The sequence below is a fragment of the Molossus molossus genome, unplaced genomic scaffold (genome assembly GCF_014108415.1).
Source record: "Molossus molossus isolate mMolMol1 unplaced genomic scaffold, mMolMol1.p scaffold_m16_p_8, whole genome shotgun sequence".
Taxonomy (NCBI): Eukaryota; Metazoa; Chordata; class Mammalia; order Chiroptera; family Molossidae; genus Molossus; species Molossus molossus.
This window is the reverse complement of record NW_023425402.1, coordinates 83,045,638-83,068,331: the sequence shown is the minus strand read 5'-3', so window position 1 is coordinate 83,068,331 and position 22,694 is coordinate 83,045,638. Positions and strand designations below refer to the sequence as shown.

The 22,694-nt window shown below is 40.1% G+C and overlaps 1 protein-coding gene across 3 annotated transcripts in view; it reads left to right on the top strand.

The window, feature by feature from the left end:
* The window catches only part of ARHGAP18 (Rho GTPase activating protein 18), a 123,181-nt gene that overhangs the window by 76,887 nt on the left and 23,600 nt on the right, over nt 1–22,694 (top strand). For 2 of the 3 annotated variants that reach the window (XM_036247894.1, XM_036247896.1), the window contains exons 5-10: nt 171–349; nt 8,861–9,026; nt 11,638–11,729; nt 16,073–16,150; nt 20,205–20,364; nt 22,491–22,573. In XM_036247894.1, the coding sequence (XP_036103787.1) occupies nt 171–349; nt 8,861–9,026; nt 11,638–11,729; nt 16,073–16,150; nt 20,205–20,364; nt 22,491–22,573 (758 nt within the window). The remainder of the gene's footprint in view (nt 1–170; nt 350–8,860; nt 9,027–11,637; nt 11,730–16,072; nt 16,151–20,204; nt 20,365–22,490; nt 22,574–22,694) is intronic. The other variant, XM_036247895.1, reaches the window with a different exon arrangement.

Below are 22,694 nucleotides of genomic sequence, written 5' to 3'. Positions count from 1 at the left end.
CCTCCCCCCACCCGCACCTTGAGTGTACTTTTTACTGTTAAAACAACTATTAATTATTTCCTGTAGTAAATACTTTTCTTAAAAGTTTTTACATAGTCAATGTATTCAAAGTAAAAGAAAAAAGAAGAAGAAATAAAAAATGCAAACTGGGTCTTTTGTTTTTTCCCCAGACCAGGCATCTAGCCTAGTTGTTGGTGAAAAGGAGATGATCCCATTGGTGCCTGAGGAGGCACCTGTCTCTGAAACAGATATCAACCTGGAGGTATCATTTGCAGAGCAAGCCGTCGATCAGAAAGAAAACTCCAAGGATAGGACGCAGAAGAGCAAAGGCAACGATGCCCCGTTACCTGTACGTAGACCACTGTTCAGATGTCACTAAACACACTTAATTTGTAATCAGCTTTTTCTTTTGAAAATCTCAAACCCGCAGAAAAATTGAAAGAGTAGTCTAGCAAACACCCATGCACCTTCATGTAGATCCATTCCACAGTTAACATTTTACAATCTTTGCGTTCTTTCTTTTTTTAATTGCTAAATTTGAATAATTCTTTTCAGAAAAACATTCTCAAAGTGGTTTCTTCCTTTTCTTTACCAGTTCTCTTTTTCTTTTCCTTTATCTCCTGGCATCTTTCACTAGTGATGAATTCGTGTTGTTTTAATTTTCTTGTAAAAAATAGTATCTTAACTTATGGATTTGGACATATGACATGGCATTAGAAAAAATTTCCCATCTTTATCTGGCATAGTTTATGCTGCAGACCTAAAATGGTCTGTTTGAAGAAATGTTGGTTCTGTTTAATAGAAATATACTTTCATGACTATGATCAGGATACCAGGAGTACTCCTTAGCCGGGTTGGTCATTGCTTAAAGACTTTTCAGAGGACATAAGTATATCTACGTCTCTTTTTTCTTCCATGATGAGGGCAGTGGTTCTTAGGACACATCAGATAATGTGATCAGAATATCATAATTACTTGTTTGTTTTATCTTCCATTAATGCACAGAGTTCTCAGGTAACAATACTACCATCAACAATATGCTTATCAGAAAACAGTTTAAACTTCTTTTTATTTCTTCAGTTGTTTGTATCCTTGGGGTATATCCTAAAAGGAATGTAACGATAAGATTCTCTGTTTTGGGTTGCTTAGCATAGTTATTCTCTTTGTGGTTAAGCCACCAACTGCATACCTAGTTGGGTTAATTTGTTTCATTTTATTTTCAACTTTTAGGGATAGTTTTTTTTGTCTTGTTTTGTTTTGAAACTGAATTTTGTTTTATAAGCGTGTAAAATATTTACATGGCTCAAAAGTCAAACCTAAAATCAAGGTGCATTAAAAACCTGGCTTCTATTCTTGAGTCATTCTCTCTTCTCCTTACAGGTACAGTTCTTATTTTAATCTTATGGTTTATCCTTCTATTCTTAGATAAATGGTATCCCACTATATACACTTTTCTCTACCTTAAGAGTGTCTTTTGTTTGTTTTTGATTTAGTGGTATATTTTGGAGATCACTCCACAGTAGTACAGAGAAATATTTCTCATTCCTTTGTATAGATGACATTGCACTCCGTTATGAGAAAGTATGACAGTGATAATTTATTCAACCAGTTTCCTAATAGTGGGCACCTAGGTTGTTTCCAGGCTTTATCTTTTTAAGAACTTGTCTTTAAGAATTTTTATGCCTCGAGGACAAAGTAAAGGAGTATGCATCATTTGGCCCAAAGAAATGACACACTCCCAGACTATTCTTAGCTAAGTATCTTTTAAAAGTGACAATCTTCATTTTAACAGATGGGAAGGGTTTAAAGTGACAGATAGTAGAGTCTAATTAAATAAAATTAAGACATTGTTGACTTTATAAAAAAAGTTTTCATTGATTTTTTTAGAGAGAGGGGAAGGGACCGGGAAAGAGAGAGAGAGAAACATCCATAAGAGAGAACATCAACTGGCTGCTTCCTGCATGCCCCCCACTGGGGATCGGGCCCACAACCTGGGTGTGTACCCTGACCTGGAATCGAACCGGTGACCTCTTGGTGCATGGGTCAATGCTCAACCACTGAGTCACACCAGCCAGGCTATGTTAATTATTTATGCTGTCACAGTGGATTCAAATACTTCCTCTTAAATTTGGAGATCAGGTTGTATAACCTTTAATGTACTTTAGTTTGAAAACTTAGCTACTCATTTATGTTATTGTTTGCCAACTATATATCTCAGAAAGTGTGCCCTGTAATTATTTCACTTATTTATAGATGATTTCGATGAGGTAGATGTTCTGATTCCTATTTTTCATACAAGGAAATGGGTTAGAGAGATTACATGGCAGGCTGAGGTTTGGCTTCGGTGACTAAGCTTTAGAAAGCCGGAGCCTTTTCTGGAGACTATGCTGCTTCCACTTAATGTGCCCTAAAGGTATATATGCATTTAATTTAAGTGTGAGTGTGTGTCCTTTTTTTTTTAAAAAAAGTATTTATTTATATATTTAATTTTTCAATTATGGTTCCCATCTGCAACAGCATAGATGAACCTAGAGGGTATTATGCTAAGTGAAATAAGTCAGTCAAAAAGAAAACAAATACCATATGATCTCACTTATGCATGGAATCTAAAGAACAAAATCAACAAAGAAACAAAATTGAAACAGACTCATAGATAGAAAGAACAAACTGTTGTTTGCCAGAGGGGAGGGAGGTTAGGGAGCTGGGTGAAAAAGGTGAAGGGATTAAGAGTACAAAGTGGTAGTTATACAACAGCCGTGGGATGTAAAGTAGAGCATAGGATTTACTATAGTGCTGTGATAACTGCATGGTGCCAGTTGGTACTGGAAATATTGGGAGGATCACTTTTTGTCATTTTATTGGAGCTACAGACAACTTGTTTAGGATAGCTTGGGAGGTTATATAAAAAGATTCTGGTTTGTCAGCCCTGGCCAGGTAGCTCAGCTGGTTAGAGTGTCTCGATATACCAAGATTGCAGGTTCAGTCTCTGGTCAGGGCACATACAAGAAGCAACCAATGAATGCGTAAATAAGTGGAGCAACAAACTGATGTTTCTCTCTCTCTCTCTCTCTCTAATTAATACATTTTAAAAAAGAATCTGGTTTGCTGGGTACTGGCATAAGAACAGGCATATAGACCAGTGGAACAGAACAGAGAACCCAGAAATGGAACCAAGACATTATGCTCAGTTAATATTTGACAGAGGTGGCAAGAGCATACAATGGAGTAAATACAGTCTCTTTAATAAATGGTGCTGGGAAAATTGGACAGCTACATGCAAAAAAATGAAACTAGACCATCAACTTACACCATACACGAGAATAAACTCAAAATGGATAAAACACTTAAATGTGACCCATGAATCCATAAAAATCCTAGAAGAAAATGTAGGCATCAAAATTTCAGACATCATATGCAGCAGAATTTTCACTGACACATCACCTAAGGCAACAGAAACAAAGGAGAAAATGAACACATGGGACTGCATCAAATTCAAAATCTTCTGCACATCAAAAGAAACAACTAACAAAATGGAAAGGCAACCTACTGTATGGGAGAGCATAACTGCCAATGATATATCAGATAAGGGGTTAATTTCCAAAATATATAGAGTGCTCATACAACTCAACAAAAGGAAGACAAAGAACCCATTAAAAAATGGGCAGAGGAGCTGAATAGACACCTCTCCAAACAGGACATACAAATGGCCAAGAGACATATGAAGAAATGCTCAACATCACTAATTATCAGAGATGCAAATTAAAACAATGAAGTGTCACCTCACACCTGTCAGAATGGCCGCCATCAACAAATCATCAAACAACAAGTGTTGGCGAGGGTGTGGAGAAAAGGGGACTCTAGTACACTGCTGGTGGGAATGCAGACTGGTGCAGCCACTATGGAAAACACTATGGTGTTACCTCAAAAAATTAAAAATGGAACTGCCATTTGACCCAGTGATCACACTTCTAGGAATCTACCCTAAGAAGCCTGAAACACCAATCAGAAAGAATATATGTACCCCCATGTTCATAGCAGCACTATTTACAATAGCTAAGATGTGGAAACAGCCCAAGTGTCCATCAGTAGATGAATGGATAAAAAAGCAGTGGTACATATACACAATGGAGTACTATGCAACTGTCAGAAAGAAAGATCTCTTATCCTTTGAGACGACATGGAGGGACCTAGAAAGTATTATTCTAAGCGAAAGAAGCCAAGCAGAAAAAGACAAATACCACATGATCTCACTTATTTGTGGAATATAATGAACAGTCTGAGGAATAGGGTAGACCCAGAGACGTGGAAGTAGGGTACATATTGACAGCCCTCAGAAGAGGGGGTGGTGGGGGAAGGGAAGAGATAAACCACAGAACTTATATGTATGTAACGCATAACCAACGGAATGGACAACAAAGCTGGGGACGGGGTGGGGGGGATGGGGAGGAGGTTGTCAATGGGGTTATAAAGGAGAAACATCTGTAACAAAAATAAAATAAAAAAATAAGGTCTGTCATATAAAACAGAAATTTAATATCACTCCTTCATTGTGTCTTGGAGATAAAAACATCAAGGATTTATTTAAGAATTTTTAAGATCATAGCTTTGAAATGATCTTGGAGATAACTATGGTAAAGTCCCTGTTGAAGATGCAAGCCTGTATTTTATTTCTTAGGTTCTTATTCATCAGTGTCTTTTGGACTTCTTTTGAAATGTTCAATTCAAATAAATTCACATTTTATGACAACTTTCATTGTCTGGCAACACAGCTCTGTGCGTATTGAAGGCCAACAAGTAGAATGGAAGCCGAAGTTGGGAATTTGCACCTCTAGAGGACGTGGAGGACAGCATAAGAAATGGAGGTGTTGGGTTGAAGGAGGAAACTAAAAATCTAAGGCAGACACAAACCTGAACACAATATAAAACTTGGTCTTTAAGGTCATGATCCTGAATTGTCAGGAAAAGGTTAAATGATGGCTATTGCTGTCCATTAAAGAAGTGAGAAAATATTTTTTTTTAGAAAACCACAAATTTGAAAGATTCTTAAAATTTTATTTATCTAGAAAAGTATTCATCCTCTGGAAATGAAATATGATAATAAAATCACATTTTACACATGAAGAAATCTTAAGTAAGAAATGAGTTTCCTTGCAGAGGATATAAAAAAAGTCATCTTGTTGAAATTGACCCAGTGAGAGCCGATTTCCTTGCTTTCCAAGTTGAAGTTCGAGTGGTGTGATGATAAAAGCGTCAACTACATCATAACTAATGAGGTACCCAAGGGACCCTCGGATTGCAAGGTCTACAAAAGAGGGTGCAGTCCTGAAGAGCTATCTGATTAATGTAGGGTCACACAGGAGAACCAACGACCTTATATTTTTCAAAAAATTGTATTGCACTCTTTTCTTTAAGCACATTTTTCAAAAGGTAAAGAGCTTCCCTTTGCTGAAATTACACTGCTTCCCTTCGCCAACTAACCGAACCATCCAGTCTATTAACTAAACAAAACGACAGGAAACTTCATAAATATTTAAAACCGTCGCTATGAATTAAACATTGGGATAAAGAAACTAAGTCCTTTCATTAAGCACAATGTTAAATAAATAAATAAATAAATAAATAAAGCTCATGACATGTATTGCTAGGTAAATCAAATGTTTGAACTAATAACACTTCAGGTTTCTTTAAACATTTACCTCGGGGTAATGCTTTGAATAATCACATTACATGTGTTGGGCTTATTAGACCAAAAGCAACTGATTTTAATGAAACATTTAGGACTTTTTTTTTTTTTTTTTAATAAGTGGTTGTTAAGCAGGACAGGGTTTAGCCTTCCAGAAACAAAGCAATTAGCAGAACTCTGGGGCCAAACAGGAGGAAAATGTCAGAGTTTTGTGTGGTTTTAAAGTTGAAACTCAGTACAAATCACAGGTAGTGAGGGGAGCATCCAGCCAGGGGTCCCACCCCTCGCGGGGCTCGATTCTGTGCTTCCTCCCTCTAGGGTGTGTGTGTTCATTGATTAGACTGGGACTGAGCCTATGGTAGGGTTACAAAGCTGCCTAAGACATGACTCCGCCCCTAGAGGGCCTCACTGTCCTAGGTCAGCGACTCTCATTCATTTTGGTCCCATAACCCCTGTAGGCTCTTTTTTTTTTTTTCTCCATTTTTTGTTCAGATAGAGTGGGAGGGAGAGAGAGGAAGAGAGAGAGAGAGAGAGAGAGAGAGAGAGAGACATCGATATCGATGTGAAAGGAACACATCAAGTGGCTGCCACCCGCACAACCAACCAGGGCTGGGGACAAACTGCAACCGAGGTACGTGCCCTTAGCGGGAACCGAACCTGGGTCTCCCTGGACCGCAGGCAGACACTCTAACCGCTGAACCAAACTGGCCAGGGCCCCTGTAGGCTCTTAAAAATTATTGAGGACCTCAAAAAGCCTTTATCTACCAGGAAGGATGTTGGTGTTGACAATAGCTACTGTGGCTTCCAGCGCTTAGATGAACCCTCAGATGGGTGGCCTTTTGGTCGGCATTTCCAAATTCATATTGTCAGAGGGCCGGCTGTCTCTCTGGGGCCTGCAGCTCCCAAAGTTTGCTGGGACTGAACCAAGAACGAGGGGATATGCAGATTTCTATGGAAATTAAGGTTCCATGGAGGATTTTAAGGATATGAACAAGGCTGTTCAAAGTGATTTGGGGCCCTCGCCTGTTTTGCTCAGCGGTTAGAGCATCGGCCAGAGAGTCCCGGGTTCGTTCCTGCTAAGGGCATGTACCTCGGTTGCAGTTTGTCGCTGGCCGGGTTGGGTTTGTGCAGGTGGCAACCACTCGATGTGTCTCTCTCACATTGACATTTCTCGCTCCCTCCCCGCTCCACGCTCTATCTGAAGATAAATGCAAAAATGTCCTCGGATGAGGATTAAAAACAAAAAAACAGCAGGTGATTTTGGAATGGAAAGACTTTCTTTGGATTGAGTTCCATGGAAGTTCAGTCATGTCAATTTTACCTGCGGATATTTACCGTATTAGAAATTAAAATGGGGAAATTTTAAAAAGATTTATTATTTAATTTATGACAGTATTATAGTTAACATATTATCTATGAAAATAGATGTATTTCGTCTTTATAAAACAAGTTGTGAATGTGGCATGGTTTTGCATTTTAGCAACTTGGTTCTCATACCTACTCCTGTGCTGTCTCTGGAAAACGCCACTGTACAGCATGGCAGGATGAGCGTGAACAAGGCAAATAATGCCTCAGTGTTAATTATTAGCACAGTTTCAACCTCCTGGACTCCTTGAAAGGGTATTGGGTTCCTTCAGGGTACCTTGGATTACACTTTGAGAACTGTGTTAGGACATATCTTTTGCAATAGTTTATTTTTTTTTAGCCTCACCTGACTTTTTTTCCGTTTTTTTGTTCAGATAGAGTGGGAGGGAGAGAAAGGAAGAGAGAGAGAGAAACATCGACGTGAAAGGGACACATCGAGTGGCTGCCACCTGCACGACCAACCAGGGCCGGGGACAAACTTCAACCGAGGTATGCGCCCTTAGTGGGAACTGAACCCGGGTCTTTCTGAACCACAGGCTGACACTCTAACTGCTGAGCCAAACTGGCCAGGGCTCTTTTGCAATACTTTAAGCGATGAAGTATTAATGATATGATGCAAAAATGAGCAAAGCACAGTGAATAGAAAGGAATCAGTCGAGCATCTTTGGCTATTAAATTAGGAAGTCAAGGATAAATTCGAAAGATAAAACCGTGATAAGGTTTTTAACAAACTGAGCATAATTGTTTTAGTTATCAGTAAATACAGTGGGACTGTAATTTGTATTAAATGTGTTAGGGAAATTCATGGTTCTATCTTGTGGTTTGTCTTATATTTAAGGTATTTCCTATTAAAAGAAGCAGAATAGGTAGTAGATACTATTTTAGAAAGGCAAGAAACAACAAAAACACTACTTACTTGCTGTGACAGTAGTGTCTGTACGTTTCAGTTTACGTATTCAGTGGTGAAAGTAGTAATGAAAATAGTAATAATAGCAACCACATAAAAGTTCTTGGGAAGTGCCAGGCACTTAAACTTCACAACTGCCCTCTGAATTAAGTCATCTTCTCTTTCCTCATCTCCTTCCCTCGCTCCCTTCCTCCCCCCTTCCCCATCTCCTCCCCCAGCCCCTCCTCCCATTTCACAGAAAGAATGGTTAAGCAGTTGCCAGAGTCATACCAGCTCAGTCAGTCGCCAGATGACTGGAAGGCATTCTGGCCCTGAAGTCCATGCCCCTAAGTCTCCCCTTGGCTCTTCCCTTGCGCCCATGCTATAGAGCCCTCCTGTGCCTTCCGTATTTGGGGTTTGATGGCAGTATTATTGCATTATATCATGTTATGTTTGTCATATCATATTATTATATTAATTTGGCAGTAATAATTTAGGTAAAGGGTACCTAGCACATTGTAAGCACTCACTCTTGGCTACTATTCCTTTCTCCTTCTCTTTGACTTCCCTCCTCCCTCTTTCTCTTCCTGGTTTGTGCCGGACTCCTAATCTTCCCTGGTTCTTGAAAGTCAGTTAACTGGAGTTCTTCTCCTTTGGGTTTACGGTCTCTCTGCTCTGTTAGTCACCGGAATGAATACTCCCAGCACATGGTCTGGGTCCATCTTCTTGGAGACTTCAGATACTGACTCTGGAACTCCCCACAGGCCTGGGGAGCATCTTCGGGGCAGAATCACTCTTTATTCTGACTGGAGAAATTGTGCTATAGCTTTCATTGTCACTATTCTACATTTGCAGTTTTATCTTCCATTAAGAAAAGATTAGATACTATATACCTTTACTATATTAATGGTATGTATTTGTTTTAGAGTTTCAGATTGCCAAAAGACAAAACAGGTACCACCAGGATTGGTGACCTAGCGCCCCAGGACATGAAGAAAGTTTGCCACTTGGCCCTGATTGAGCTGACTGCCCTCTATGATGTCCTGGGTGTTGAACTGAAACAACAAAAAGCTGTGAAAATCAAAACAAAAGGTAATTTGAAATGAAAAACAGTTGGATTTACTTCTAAAGTTGAAGGATGAGCTTGGCTTTTTAACTGTATCTTTAGGGGCAAAACATCTATAAAACAAACCAACATGACAGTTCATCTAACATTTAGAGTCTAAAACATTGCCTTCAAAATTTTGTACCTTGATAAATAAAAATGCACTATTTTCTAGGCTGTAGGAAATAAAGGCACACATATTTAATTACCATAGAAGGAAATAAGAAAGACATTCTAAATCAAGGAATTTTAACTCAAATTCTCTCTCCTTTAAAACTATGTATTAAAAATAACACCTCTGTTACATAATACTTATTTATTTCCAAAATAAGATCTTGAAAAATGGCCAGTATTGATCAACTGCTTTTGCCTATTTATTTGATGGGAACTGCATAGGGTAGTTAGTAGTCCTTTTGTTCATTAATATTCTGCTTCTAAATATTTTGCAAACACATTCTTCACTCTCTTAAGAAAATAATGCCATTGTGGCACATAATACCACTAAATTATATTAATCATGGATAGGTGTAGTTTTTCTTTTGTATGCAGCTTTACCCATTTTGTAAACTTACTGTATTTTTTATAGTATAAAAGAGAACAGATTCTCGGTTTTTGTTTTTCCAAGACTTTATTGGTCTAGAAATCCAGAAAATTCTCTGTTGACAAAGCTGTACTGTTTAGGAAATTCAGACCTGTTGTGTTACCTTAAAGGTATCTCCTAAAGAGAAACCAAAAATGAGGATTATTGAGTTGCCATGGTAACATTAGCAAAGACAAGTATTCACCTGATTTAAGTTTTAGAGACAGTTTCTCTGTAGGACTGAAGTGTGCCTTCCCTTCAGGCCCTCTTCCACGCTGGGCCCCAGAAGACCGCTTTCTGTGCTCAGTTCCTTGGAGTAATTTTTGTTTGTTTGTTCAGATAGAGTGGGGAGAGAGAGAAACAGTTGTGAAAGGGACACAACAAGTGGCCGCCACCCGCATGACCCAACCAGGACCAGGGACAAACTGCAACCGAGGCACGTGCCCTTAGCGGGAACCGAACCCGGGTCTCTCTGGACCGCAGGCCGATGCTCTAACCGCTGAGCCAAACCAGCCAGGGCCCTTTGGGGTATTTTAGCTTAAAGCTTAGGGTGGTGAATTTCTGAGTTAAATGATGCTTTTGGTTTTCCACAGTCCATTGTGGATAATGAAGATTTCAGATGCTTGTTTAGAAGTTGATCACAAAGCCATCTCCAAATATCAAATGAAAATTATAATTTAAATAGTTGTGCTCAAGACTTAAAAGTTGCGTGAAGAGGTTTTTGTTATGTTTTAGAATTGATCCCCGCACCATTAAGCTGATGTTAAAGCCAATATTAAGAGAAATATTGCTATTCTTACTAAGAGTATTGCTATTAATAGACTTCTTTCCATCTTTTAAAGTATTTTTATATCTTATCTAAGCTATTTATCTTATAAGCTAGACTGAACATTTTTGAAGATTACCTCTTTTCTTAATTTTTTTTTTTTTTATCCTCACCCGAGGACATTTTTCCATTTTTTGTTCAGGTAGAGTGGGAGGGAGAGAGAGGAACAGAGAGAGAGAGAGAAACATCGATGTAAAAGGAACACATCGAGTGGCTGCCACCCGCACAACCGACCAGGGCTGGGGACAAACTGCAACCGAGGTACATGCCCTTAGTGGGAACCGAACCCGGGTCTCTCAGGACCGCAGGCCGACGCTCTAACCGCTGAACCAAACCGGCCAGGGCTCTTTTCTTAATTTTTAAACTGAGTCATTTATTGGATCACTGGCATTCTCCTGAGTGGCATCTCTATTGTCACAGTAGGCAATGTCTGTGCTCACACCTCACAGATAATCCCCCTTTCCATGTTCACAGGAGATTTCTATCTCCCCTGATGACGTGTGGTACACTTCTATGCTAGCTATTCACTTGGTGATGAGGGTGGGGTGGAAGGCACTGGTATAAGCTATACTCATGCCAGACTTAAGGCATATGCTTTTAATTTAGAAGAACTAGAGATTATTACCCATCATTCCTTCTGGAATTAATCCCAAATATATAAAACTGCAAATTTAAATGAAAAAATACTAAATATCTACTGTATTTTCTGAAGAAAATACCTTTGTAGCACAAGATCATAAAGTTGGCTGATTTCTCTAAGGTGAGAGTGTATATTTTGCCGTGTTATAGCATGTTAAATGTCAGTTAAGTATGGCAGAGATGAGTGATTCTTGCTTTAAGCCAAAACTTTTAATTTGATGACATTTAGTAAATTTTTGCCTATTTATGGACTCCCACAGGACTCTCATTTCTCTAATGCAGCAGTTTATACTTTTCTAGTTATTTCAGGGGGCTTATTTGCAATCATTTGTTTAGTTGTCTTTTCTTGCTTGATTTCTCTACAAGGCAAGGCCAGGATTTTCCTTTGGGCAGGTATGTGCTTAATGACTACTCAGTGCCATTCACTTAGTAGGTGCTCAATAAATACTTGTGTGATTGAATGACAATATTAGAAATCTTATGCCTTAACATTTTGCATTAACATTTTTGGATTGATGGAAATGAAGAAATTATATTTTATTTTTTATTGCAGATTCTGGCCTCTTTGGTGTTCCATTGACAGTATTGTTGGAACAAGATCAGAGGAGAGTACCAGGAACTCGAATACCCTTGATATTTCAAAACGTAAGTAGGCCTGAATGGGTTAGCATGGAGAGAACATACTTGAACTAACAGTGTTTTTATTTTTATTTTTGCATTCATACTATTATAATATAGTTTTCCAATTGATATGCTCTTTTATTTTGTACTTTTGATTTCCTATTCAGGAAACAAATTGTTTCAAGGGCTCATAATTTTTATTCCATGGTGATGCTTTTTGTGTTATTACTGTAACTGTGATTACCTGGCATCATTTTCCTGTCTTATATTAGCTAGCTTTGTATAATTGAGATTTCAATTCTATAATACACAGAAATGGAAACTGCTTATAAATTTCTGGGGAACTGAATCCTCATGAATATTTCATGCCTGTATGTATTTCCCAAGCTTTTTTATTTACAGTGAGGATGTCCAATTTAATTTACCAATGTCTACTTCTAAACTAGGCAAAGAAACCATAAAGTAGAATTAGAAAATGATTGCTAAACTGTCAAGTCACTTGTGTAGTCAACACTCAATTATTCATAAGGGATTATCTATGGCAGTACAAGAACTTCAGTCTAATCTCTGAGCCATCATTGTTCGGAAACACAGATTACATATGATAAAAACCAGGGAATGCACGATGAGGAAGGCAGGTCAAATCAGTTATGGACAACCCAAGCTATAGATTCTTAGCAACACGCCAGTCATATCACAGTTTCTGGGAGTTCTGGCAAGAGTGGAAATGGGAACTTTCACAATTGATTGACTTCATAGACTCGTCAACACTGAAAAAGCTCAATGAACTTGGCACTTATTCTTCTGCTATTCCAAACCAGTCATTTACCTGTCTTACCTACTAACCTCTGAATCCTTTCTTCCTCCTATTGTTCTACATTACATTCAAACCTGTTTCTCAGTGTTTCTCCTGATGCGCATTGCTCTACACAGTTAACCCTACTCATCGCCTCTGTTAGCCACTGACAGCAGAACCTGTATCTGGTTGGATAGTTGTCAACACTGCCTGAGAATACAGAGAGATGCTAACAAACAGAGGCCATCTATTCAACTTCTTTTCATGTCAATAAATGGTGCCAGTTACTCTACACAGATGACTGTACAAAGCAGGGACCTCCGCACCATGCCTTCAAAGTGTATCAGGATTCTTAAGACAAAGAGAAACACTAGGATGTGTGTGTGTGTGTGTGTGTGTGTGAGAGAGAGAGAGAGAGAGAGAGAGAGAGAGAGACAGAGAGAGAGAGAGAGAGAGATTTATTTTAAAGAATTGGCTTATGAGAGTGTGTGGGCTGGCATGTCTGAAATGTGGAGAGCAGGCCAGCAGACTGGAAACTTGGGCAAGAGTTGATGTTGCAGTCTTGAGTCCAAAGTCTGCCAGTTGAAAATTAAGGCAGGGTTTCTGTGTTGCAATCTTGAGGAAGAAATGCTTGTTCTTTGGGAAACCTCAGTCTTTGCTCTTATATGAATCCCATCCACACTATGGAGAGTAATCTGCACTACTCAGTCTACTGGCTTAAATGTTAATTCTGTGTAAACATGACCTCATAGGAGCATCTAGCCTAGTACTTGATCAAACAACTGGGCACAGTAGCCAAGTTAACACATCAAATTCACCACCGTACCAGTGAAGGGGAAGGTTCAGTCTCCACAAAGGTTCAGTGATACCTTCTGACCAGGGTCAGTATTCCATCCAGTCCCTTGTCATTTTCTCTTAAAATAGTTTTCTCATGTATTTGGTAATTTTATAGTTGTGATTTCTTCTGGAGACCCTCGCTACCCACCAGTTTGGAATTATTGGATAACAGCTCCAAAGTATTTTTGTTCATTACAAAAAAAATAAACAAATTGAAAGGGCATATAAAGAGCTTACTAATAGGTAAACACTTATCTGTTTGTATCCTCTCTGAGTTATAAATAAAAACATCACAATGATTTGTCATGAAAAATAGTTTTTGATTTATCAGCTAAAAACTCAATTAGATATTCCCTCAATTTTGTAGAAAAGAAAGAATCAGAAACACTGATTTGCAAAAAGATTCATTTGTAATCTTTAGAGGATTGTATTTTCTCAATTATTGAGAAATGTACCCCAAAAGGGCTTTAACAAAGCTTTTCAGTAAGCTCTGTTCCCCGCGTCTTCCCCTCCCCCCACCCCCGAGGCACATTTAAACCATATTTTCAGAAATATTTGAGGAACTAGAAATATTCTTAATTTTTATCTATGGAAAAATTCTACCTAATTAGCAAATTATTTTCTCATTGTCAAACCAATCAGCCAAATCAAACAAACTGTGTCAAAAAGTTTGACTTCATTTTCAATTCTTTTTTAAATTCATATAAGTATATAGTATGTATTTTGGGAAGTGCTATGAAAATTGCTAGTAAATTGCAGAATGTATCCTGACAGATAAATTACTAAAAGCAGCATTATTAAAACGTATAGATTGATATAGTTATTTTTCATGTCTATTTTAAGTCTTGGAAATGAAAGGAAAGCTATAAAGTATTATTATGTTTTAATAATGCAATATAATGTGGGAGCTAAAAATATGTTATTTATGAAGCAAAAAATATGAGAAAACATATGACATTCCTTTATTCAGCTTTAGAGAATAATAATTTAAAAAAAGACCCAAATATAAAAATTCAGAAATTACTCTCATTCAGTTATTTAGAAATCATGGTCAATTTTTCCTTTGTATGCAACGAAAGCAAAAGACTTATGCTGCTAAAAACTAATTTGCTTTAGCAGCTAGCACATAATTCTATCTTTTCATAATAGAGTATTTTAAACATTTTATAAAATTAAATAAAGCAAAAATTGTACATCGAATAACTTTTACATGATATTATTTGATAAATTTGGTTTTAAATACTTTACTGAATAATGCCCATCTAATGTACAATAATTATATAAATTATTTTGATGCGTGTTTTTATCTGGTGTAATTTGAAAAATACAGTCTTGAAAAATATTCCAGTTAAGTTTCAAAAAATCACGTACTGCATTGACTGATTGGTTAAAGATGCTTCTCTCTTCTGTTAATAATAAATCCTTGGGAAAATTTTGAGACTACGCTTTGTTTTATTTTTACCTAACCCCCTCAAGATCAGTTCATTCTTTGGCCATAATCCAGGGTAGAAGAGGTAAGGTCATTAAAGAAGAACTGCCATCTCGTCCAGTGTCTACACACTCTACAATGTATCTGATTTCAGAACATCGAGACAGAGGTCAAAAGGCCTCATTTATGATGCCATGCTTTGCTCCTAAGATACTTTTATAGCCAAGGGGAAAACAGTAAGCTTTATGTCGTTTATAGAGCCTTGGTTAATCATTAAAGGAAGTTTCTATGAGAAAAAGAAATGCGTATACTTTTACATTCTTTTAGCACTCTGGAAGATTTTATGCCTTAGGGTGTGCCGAGAGTATTGTGGTAGGATTAGGGATGAGTGTAGAGTATGTCTGCCCTTTCTGAAGTAGGAGAAGGTCATTGTGGAAGAAGGGTGAGGGGTAGAAAGGAAAACCTGCACGATGCTAGTAAATACCTTTTATCAAAACTAAGGAGCAAGGAAATTGATTTTCTTAAAATAGCAGAATGCCCCCTATGAAACCTCATGTACTGCCCAGGGAATGCATATTCTAATTGGAAGATCACTCTGCCAAGAAACCAACCTCTCTTTTATAATCTTCCAACGTCTGTCATTGCAATGTTTCTGTTTGCCTTATTCCTATGTGTTTCTGCCTTATTAAAAAAAAAAATCTTAGTTGTTTTAATGGGACTGTGGAGGTAGAGAGATCTGCAGGCAATAATAGGGCATCGGGCATGATTTAGAAGCTCTCTACAGAACTGCTTTTTATTTACATTTACCACCAAAAGCTTGAAGGCTTAAAAATGAATATCTGCAAAGAATTTTTTTTTTTAAATCTTCATATCATAAATAATTCTTTCTTTGAACAAGTTAAAAGAGAGATGTAAATGTGAAAATTCTAGGATTTCATAAGATTTATTTGGTTACGGAATGTATGTTTCGGGAAAAGCCGAAGAAATGGATGGTTTTAGCTGCTTGTAAACAACGAACATTTTCAGTTTCTGTTTGTTTGGAATTCCACAGCTGTTGTGTGAAATTATATACTTTTGTTACAAAGGCGTATAATACCCAACTTTTCTTAAATTCTACATTGTAACTAAAGTTTGGGACTCCCTGGTTAAAGCACAGTGGCCATGCGGATGCTGCTGGGTTCAGAACTTCATGAAATCCAGTTTATGTATCCTTGTGATCAGTTTCATTCGTTTGTATGTGAAACCGATGTTACATTGTACCTGTTACGAACACCAAAGTCAGAATGTTCTTCTGTTTGTACACAGCTGATTTCTCAGATCGAAGAGGGTGGTTTGGAAACTGAAGGCCTCTTGAGAATACCTGGAGCTTCCATCAGGATCAAGGTAGTCTCTCAACGTAAAACTTTATTGTTCCATTATACTTCGGCATTTTAAAAGTCAACTTGCCTTCCCACCCTCTCTTCCTATTGTTAGGAGATTAAATATAGCAATAAAACTTCTGGACATTCAGTTTATATTTAGTTTTTCTGTAGTCTCTTCTGACTTGTTTAAGTTTTTTTTTTTTCCTGAATCACCATATTACCCATAGTAATACTATGATAAACAAAGAGGAGGATAATCTCTCTACTGTGCAAACATCACGTAGTAACACAAGTCAACAGGCTAGCCCTGGCCGGTTTGGCTCAGCGGTTAGAGGATCGGCCTGTGGTCCAGAGAGACCCGGGTTCGGTTCCTGCTAAGGGCGCGTACCTCAGTTGCAGTTTGTCCCCGGCCCTGGTTGGCTGTGCGGGTGGAAGCCACTAGATGTGTCCCTTTCACGTCGATGTTTCTCTCTCTCTCTGTCTTCCTCTCTCTCCCTCCCACTCTATCTGAACAAAAAATGGAAAAACTTCCCCAGGTAAGGATTAAAAAAAAAAAAATGTCAACAGGCAAAAGGCAAGAGTAGTGTCATCCTTCTGGAGAGACGAGAACACGATGAATCAAAATATTAATAGGAGCCCAGTGATAGATTTAGTCAGCTTGAATAATAGCAGTTGAGCTTTTAAAAAAAGACAGGATGATAAACTCCACCAAGTGAGCAGAGTAGGAGACTTGACATGATTAGTCTTAGTGAGCTGCCAAAATGAGACTCTGTCTCAATCCCTTTCCTGCCTTTCACAGTCTCCTGTCTCACTGGATTCAGGGTAGCCTGAGTCTAGCTTGTGAAGGAGGTCGTTCCCAGAGGTCCCGGTTAGAGCCCCCCCCCCCCCCCCCGCTTTCTTTTCTCTCAAGATGGCACTTCCTTCCCACTATCCTAGGATGCTGTGTACCCTCCCCCTTTCTCTCTGCCTTCCAGCTCCTGATCTGGGGAATGAAATGTCCATCCAGTGCATGGAGAAGGTGCACCTGCCCCACACACGCTGCATGATTCACATGCCACTCAGGGGATTTGCGCTTTCTGGGGCCTCATGCTTGGACTTGCAGCTCTGTCTGGAAAATTGATCTGGGAACGTTTTTGGTTAGCAGTCACCATCTCCTTACCTTCTCCTCCAAAGTCAGCTGCAGCTCTAACCTGAGATAGTACAAGGTACTGCCCACATCCAAAGTGTAGTCTCCCTGAATTTGCAAATCCAAGAGAAAGCGGGATAGAGGGGAGAGATTTTCTCTGTTCATTTCCTTGAGACCTATCCCATATGATATCTTCAGAGCTGGATCAGGAGAAGTGACCCTTGGTGGGTGCACACTCCTCGCCTGTGGCTGAGGCTGTGGTATTGCCAGGAGTGGAGTTACTATTCATCCGACCCACATTTCCATCACCCGCTCATTTAATAAGCTTCCTCCATTGAGGAGGCTGGTTTCAGCCTGCTTGGCCCTTACTGAATCGTGATCAGTTTCATCGGATTCCAGTCACCTGATATTCCCCGCTCACAAATTTCATTCAGCCTGTGTCCCCTGGGTCTGGTGTCTGGTGCACAGAGGTCCCCAAACTGTTCTGGTGCTCTTGTAAGTCTGATAAGTTGCCATTGTCTCAGTTCGTTTGCAAACACCTACGGCAATTTCAGGACCCGTCAATCATGGGCATGATATGTGATTCTGAGACAAGTTCTGTGGAGGAGTGCATTCTCGTACAGAGAAAGACTCAGAAACGGGTGCTGGGACTTCATATTACCCGCCTCAGCAAGTATACGGCTTCTCAATGCTCTGCTCAAGCATTCATTAGCAGGATGTAATGGCCAGCTCACAAGTCATAAACACATTTACTTCAGCACCCAATAGCGAACGAAATGTGTATTTTATATTTTGACTGGATTGCTGGCAGAAGAATGAGTTCAACTAAATGTAGTTTCTAAGCAGGTCGATTAAGTGGATTCAGCTGGCTCTCTTCTCCAACCCAGCTTGTTGTCACACGCAGACCATGCAGCAGCTGGCCCGTCATCCATAAAGATGACATGCAACAGTTTTGGTTGTCTTTCGCCCCTGCCTCACAAAATGTCCTGTATTCTTCTCCCTCGTTTCCTTCTCTCCCCCCCTCCTCCTTTTCATCCCTCTCCTCCCTCACCTCCCTCTCCCCCACTCCCCAATTCTAGGTTTACCTTTATGTGTTTCACCAGTCACAGACGTAATTGGGGTAGAGAAGGCAGTCGAATTGGGAAGAGCAACTGTAATAAATTCACCTTATAGGGAGAACAAAGAACATTAATTTGGGAGAACAATTTTCAAATCATAGAGGAAAATGACAGGTTCTTGGAAGGATTTCTAACGTAATAGGATTTACGCCACAGTGGAGAAGCATATAGAAAATAGTAATTGTGAAACTAAATTGATTTACTACTAATACTTTGGCAAAATTCGTAGAGTCCTTGAGGTAAATGAACTAGGTATTTCTCATTCCGCACGGACCACAGCACGGCTGAGCGGCGGCAGGGGCTGTGCCACGCAGGCTCGGCCCGGAGGACGGGGCTACCAGCTATTGCCATGCCTCATCAGCTGTAGAGTTCGGCTTTGCACTTCCCGGAGGTAGCCTTCTGCTTCAGGCCCAGAGACAGATGATGATTTTGTTATGGAATGTATTTCTAAATAATTTAAAACATAAACTTTTGAAAAATGATTTTTAAAAATTTAATGAAAAATTATAGTATCTCAATGAAGCCCCCTAATGTAGAGTCTATTTTAACTAAACTTTTTTTTTGCTTTATTGATTTTAGCGAGATGAAGGGAGAGGGAAACATCAATGAGAGAGAACGTGGACTGGCCGCCTCCTGCATGCCCCGCGCTGGGGATTTGGCCCGCAACCTGGGCATGTGCCCTGACCGGGAATTGTGTGCCTGGGTCAATGCTCAACCCCTGAGCCACACCCGCCAGGCTTAACTAACCTTTTTTTTTTTAAATTTATTTATTTTTTATTAATTAATTTTTGTTACAGACGTTTCTCCTTTTCCCCCCACCGATTCCCCCCTTCCCCGCCCTCCCTGCCCTTTCCTCAGTTTGTTGTCCATGTCCCCTGTTTATGCATACATGCATATAAATTCTGTGGTTTATCTCTTCCCCACCACCCCCCTATTTAGGGGATTGTCAGTCTGCACCCCACTTCCGCGTCTCTGGGACTACCCCCTTCCTCAGACTGTTGTGTTCATTATATTCCACAAATAAGTGAGATCATATGATACTTGTCTTTCTCTGTTTGGCTTGTTTCACTTAGGATGATACTTTCCAGGTCCCTCCATGTCGTCTCAAAGGATAAGAGATCTTTCTTTCTTACAGCTGCATAGTACTCCATTGTGTATATGTACCACAGCTTTTTTATCTATTCGTCTACTGATGGACACTTGGGCTGTTTCCAGATCTTAGCTATTGTAAATAGTGCTGCTACAAACATGGGGGTACACATGTATTCTTTCTGGTTGGTGTTTCAGGCTTCTTAGGATATATTCCTAGAAGTGCGATCACTGGGTCAAATGGAAGTTCCATTTTTAATTTTTTGAGGTAACACCATATTGTTTTCCATAGTGGCTGCACCAGTCTGCATTCCCACCAGCAGTGTACTAGCCTCCCCTTTTCTCCACACCCTTGCCAACACTTGTTGTTTGATTAACTAACCTTTTAATTAAACCTTTACTGCATAAGGTCAGTTTCATGTCCAGGAGAAGGTGGGGGGGCTCTGAGGTTCTGGCCGGAGGAAGAATCGTCATTCGGTGAACCACACGGGGCAGGGGCGGGCACGGGGGCGGGCACGGGGGCGGGCGCGGGCCCCGGGGGCAGGGGCAGGGGCTGGCGCAGGGGCAGGCGTGGGCACAGGGACAGGTGCAGGGGCAGTCGTGCCTTCGGAGTGGCGGAGAGGTGGCGTCCGGAGTCCTTGCACGAGTCTGTTCATGGCTTATAGAGTGGGTAGCGCATCCCACTCTCAGCAGGAGAAAAGAATGCATTTACTGGTGGCCCTGATTTCCCTTCTGCCTTTCAGAATCTTTGCCAAGAACTGGAAGCAAAGTTTTACGAAGGGACCTTTCCTTGGGAGAGCGTCAAGCAGCACGACGCCGCCAGCCTGCTGAAGCTGTTCATCCGAGAGCTGCCGCAGCCGCTGCTCAGCGCGGAGTACCTCCGGGCCTTCCAGGCCGTGCAGAGTGAGTACGGCCCGCGCCCCCGCGCCCCCGCGCCCCTGGTCACGGTCTGCACGACGCTGTGCGTCATGACCAGTGTGACCAGGTATGTTTGGATGGACGTGCTGGCTGATGTCGATGGGGGCACAGATGCCGCACGTTCCCTCGCCTTCCCCTTATAATACACATCTGTGAGTCAGTCGGAAACAGAATGTTCTCTTTGGGTACAGATTAATTGCATGCCCTTTAGGCAATACAATATATTTTCATGGTAAAACCTGGAAACTTCACATTTCTCTAATAATAGAATGAGTCATGGAAGATCTCTGATACATTTTTCTTGCTAAGTGTTAAAAACAACACTTACTGGAGAAGCTGTGAATGAACAGTTATATCATAAGAGCATGAGGAGATGTGGCAGAGTCTGTGATTATTTTCTGAAGAATCAACTTTCTGAAATTGTCATGCAGGCATAGCAAACCACGTGACTGCCTCATTGAGGCGGGGTCAGGGGCAACGGATTTCTTATGTATTGCCATTTTGTAGTCTTGGGCATGCTCTAAATTAATGTCTCAGAGAGTTCTCCATTTCTGTCTGGTGAACACAGCTCTTATGAGATTTATAGACTGGCATAATCATCTCTTAGGGTCCTGGGAGGCCAACAGAAGGAAAGGGCCACATTCTGGTGACCACATTTCACTTCCAAATCGCGACACATTTGAGATAAAAGGGGGACACTATTAATGATTATGGTGAGCTACAGTATCACCCAGAACTATGAACGATTATGGTGAGCTACAGTCTCACCCAGAATTATTCTAGGCTCTTCTTTTTAAAAAATTTATTGAGGTATAATTGACATACAATATCATGAGTTTTAGGTGTACAATGTAATGATTCAGTATTTTTCTATATTATGAAATGATCACAATAAGTCTAATTAATATCTGTCACCATACATAGTTATGGACATCTTTTTTTTTTCTTGTGATAAGAACTTTTAAGATCTACTCTCTTAGTCTCTTTCAAATATGCAACACAGTATCATTAACTCTCGTCACCATGCTGTATGTCGCATCCCCAGGACGTATTGATGTTATAGCGGGAAGCTTGGGCCTTTGCACCTGCTTCTCTCATTTGCCCCCACCCCAGCAGGGAGCCCCCAGTGTGTTCTCTGCATTTATGAGCTTGGCTTTAAAAATGAAATAGATTCCACATATAAGAGAAATCATATGGCATTTGTCTTTCTCTGTCTACTTATTTCATTTAATACGATATCTGCAAGGTCCATCCCTGTTGTCACAGTGACAAGATGTCATTTTGTCTAGGGCCTGAATAATATTCCATTGTGTTCCAAGCTATTCTTAAAGCATGTAATATTGAGATGATGCCCATGGGTTATAGCAGAACATTTCTTCAGAATTTCTAGGGAAGACATGACTGAAATAATCTGCTTAAAATTTAAAATTTTGAATGGTTAAGTTGTGCTAATTTACACACACTCCTTAGATGTGGATTAAAGGAACAAATGTATCCCTGAAAAACAAATGCCAGAATGACTCCCAAATATCCATGATCGTTACTTCAATGGCATATGGGCTACCAAGAGGATAAATATCAATGGTAATAATGTTCCTCTTCGACTCCTCCATTGCTGGTTGGTTTTCCAATTCATTCCACCAATGTTTATTGAACACCTATTGTGTTCCAGGCTCTGTGATACGTGTTCCTGTTGGAACTCATGGACACTTACTACATAATCTGTTCATTCGCCATCAAAAGAAACAAACTTGACTGTTACAGATCATTCTTGCCTCACACGGTTCAGGGTCCAGTCTTCTCTCTCTTTTTACTGGGGAATAATGACCATGCCGAAGGTGAATTATGTTCATAGCGTGGTAGTGCGTCAGCACACAGAGGCGCCCGGCCCGGGTGCGGTGGGCAGTGAGCAGTGAGCATCCTGGAGGGAGAGCGCGGAGCAGCGGCTCGGTCGCCCACACACCCTCCCGCCAAGGCTGCTGCTCTATCGCCGTCTCACCTTTCACAGTGATGCTGATGCCAAATCACTTTTTCTCTTACAAAATACAAAAAGAAAGTAGAGATCATGTTTAGTACAGAAAAGAGTGCTGATGTTTTTAATCTGTCTCCAGATCTTCCCACCAAGAAGCAGCAGCTCCAGGCCTTGAACCTCCTTGTCATCCTGCTGCCTGAAGCGAATCAGGACACACTGAAGGTCAGCGATTCCTTTCCTGAGCTCTCAGAGCTAGTGTTTGTGGCAAAACAGTGTGATATTACCATGGAAATATTAGGAGTAAGCGGTAAAGAAAAGACCTGTTTTTAAGGACACCTAGTAA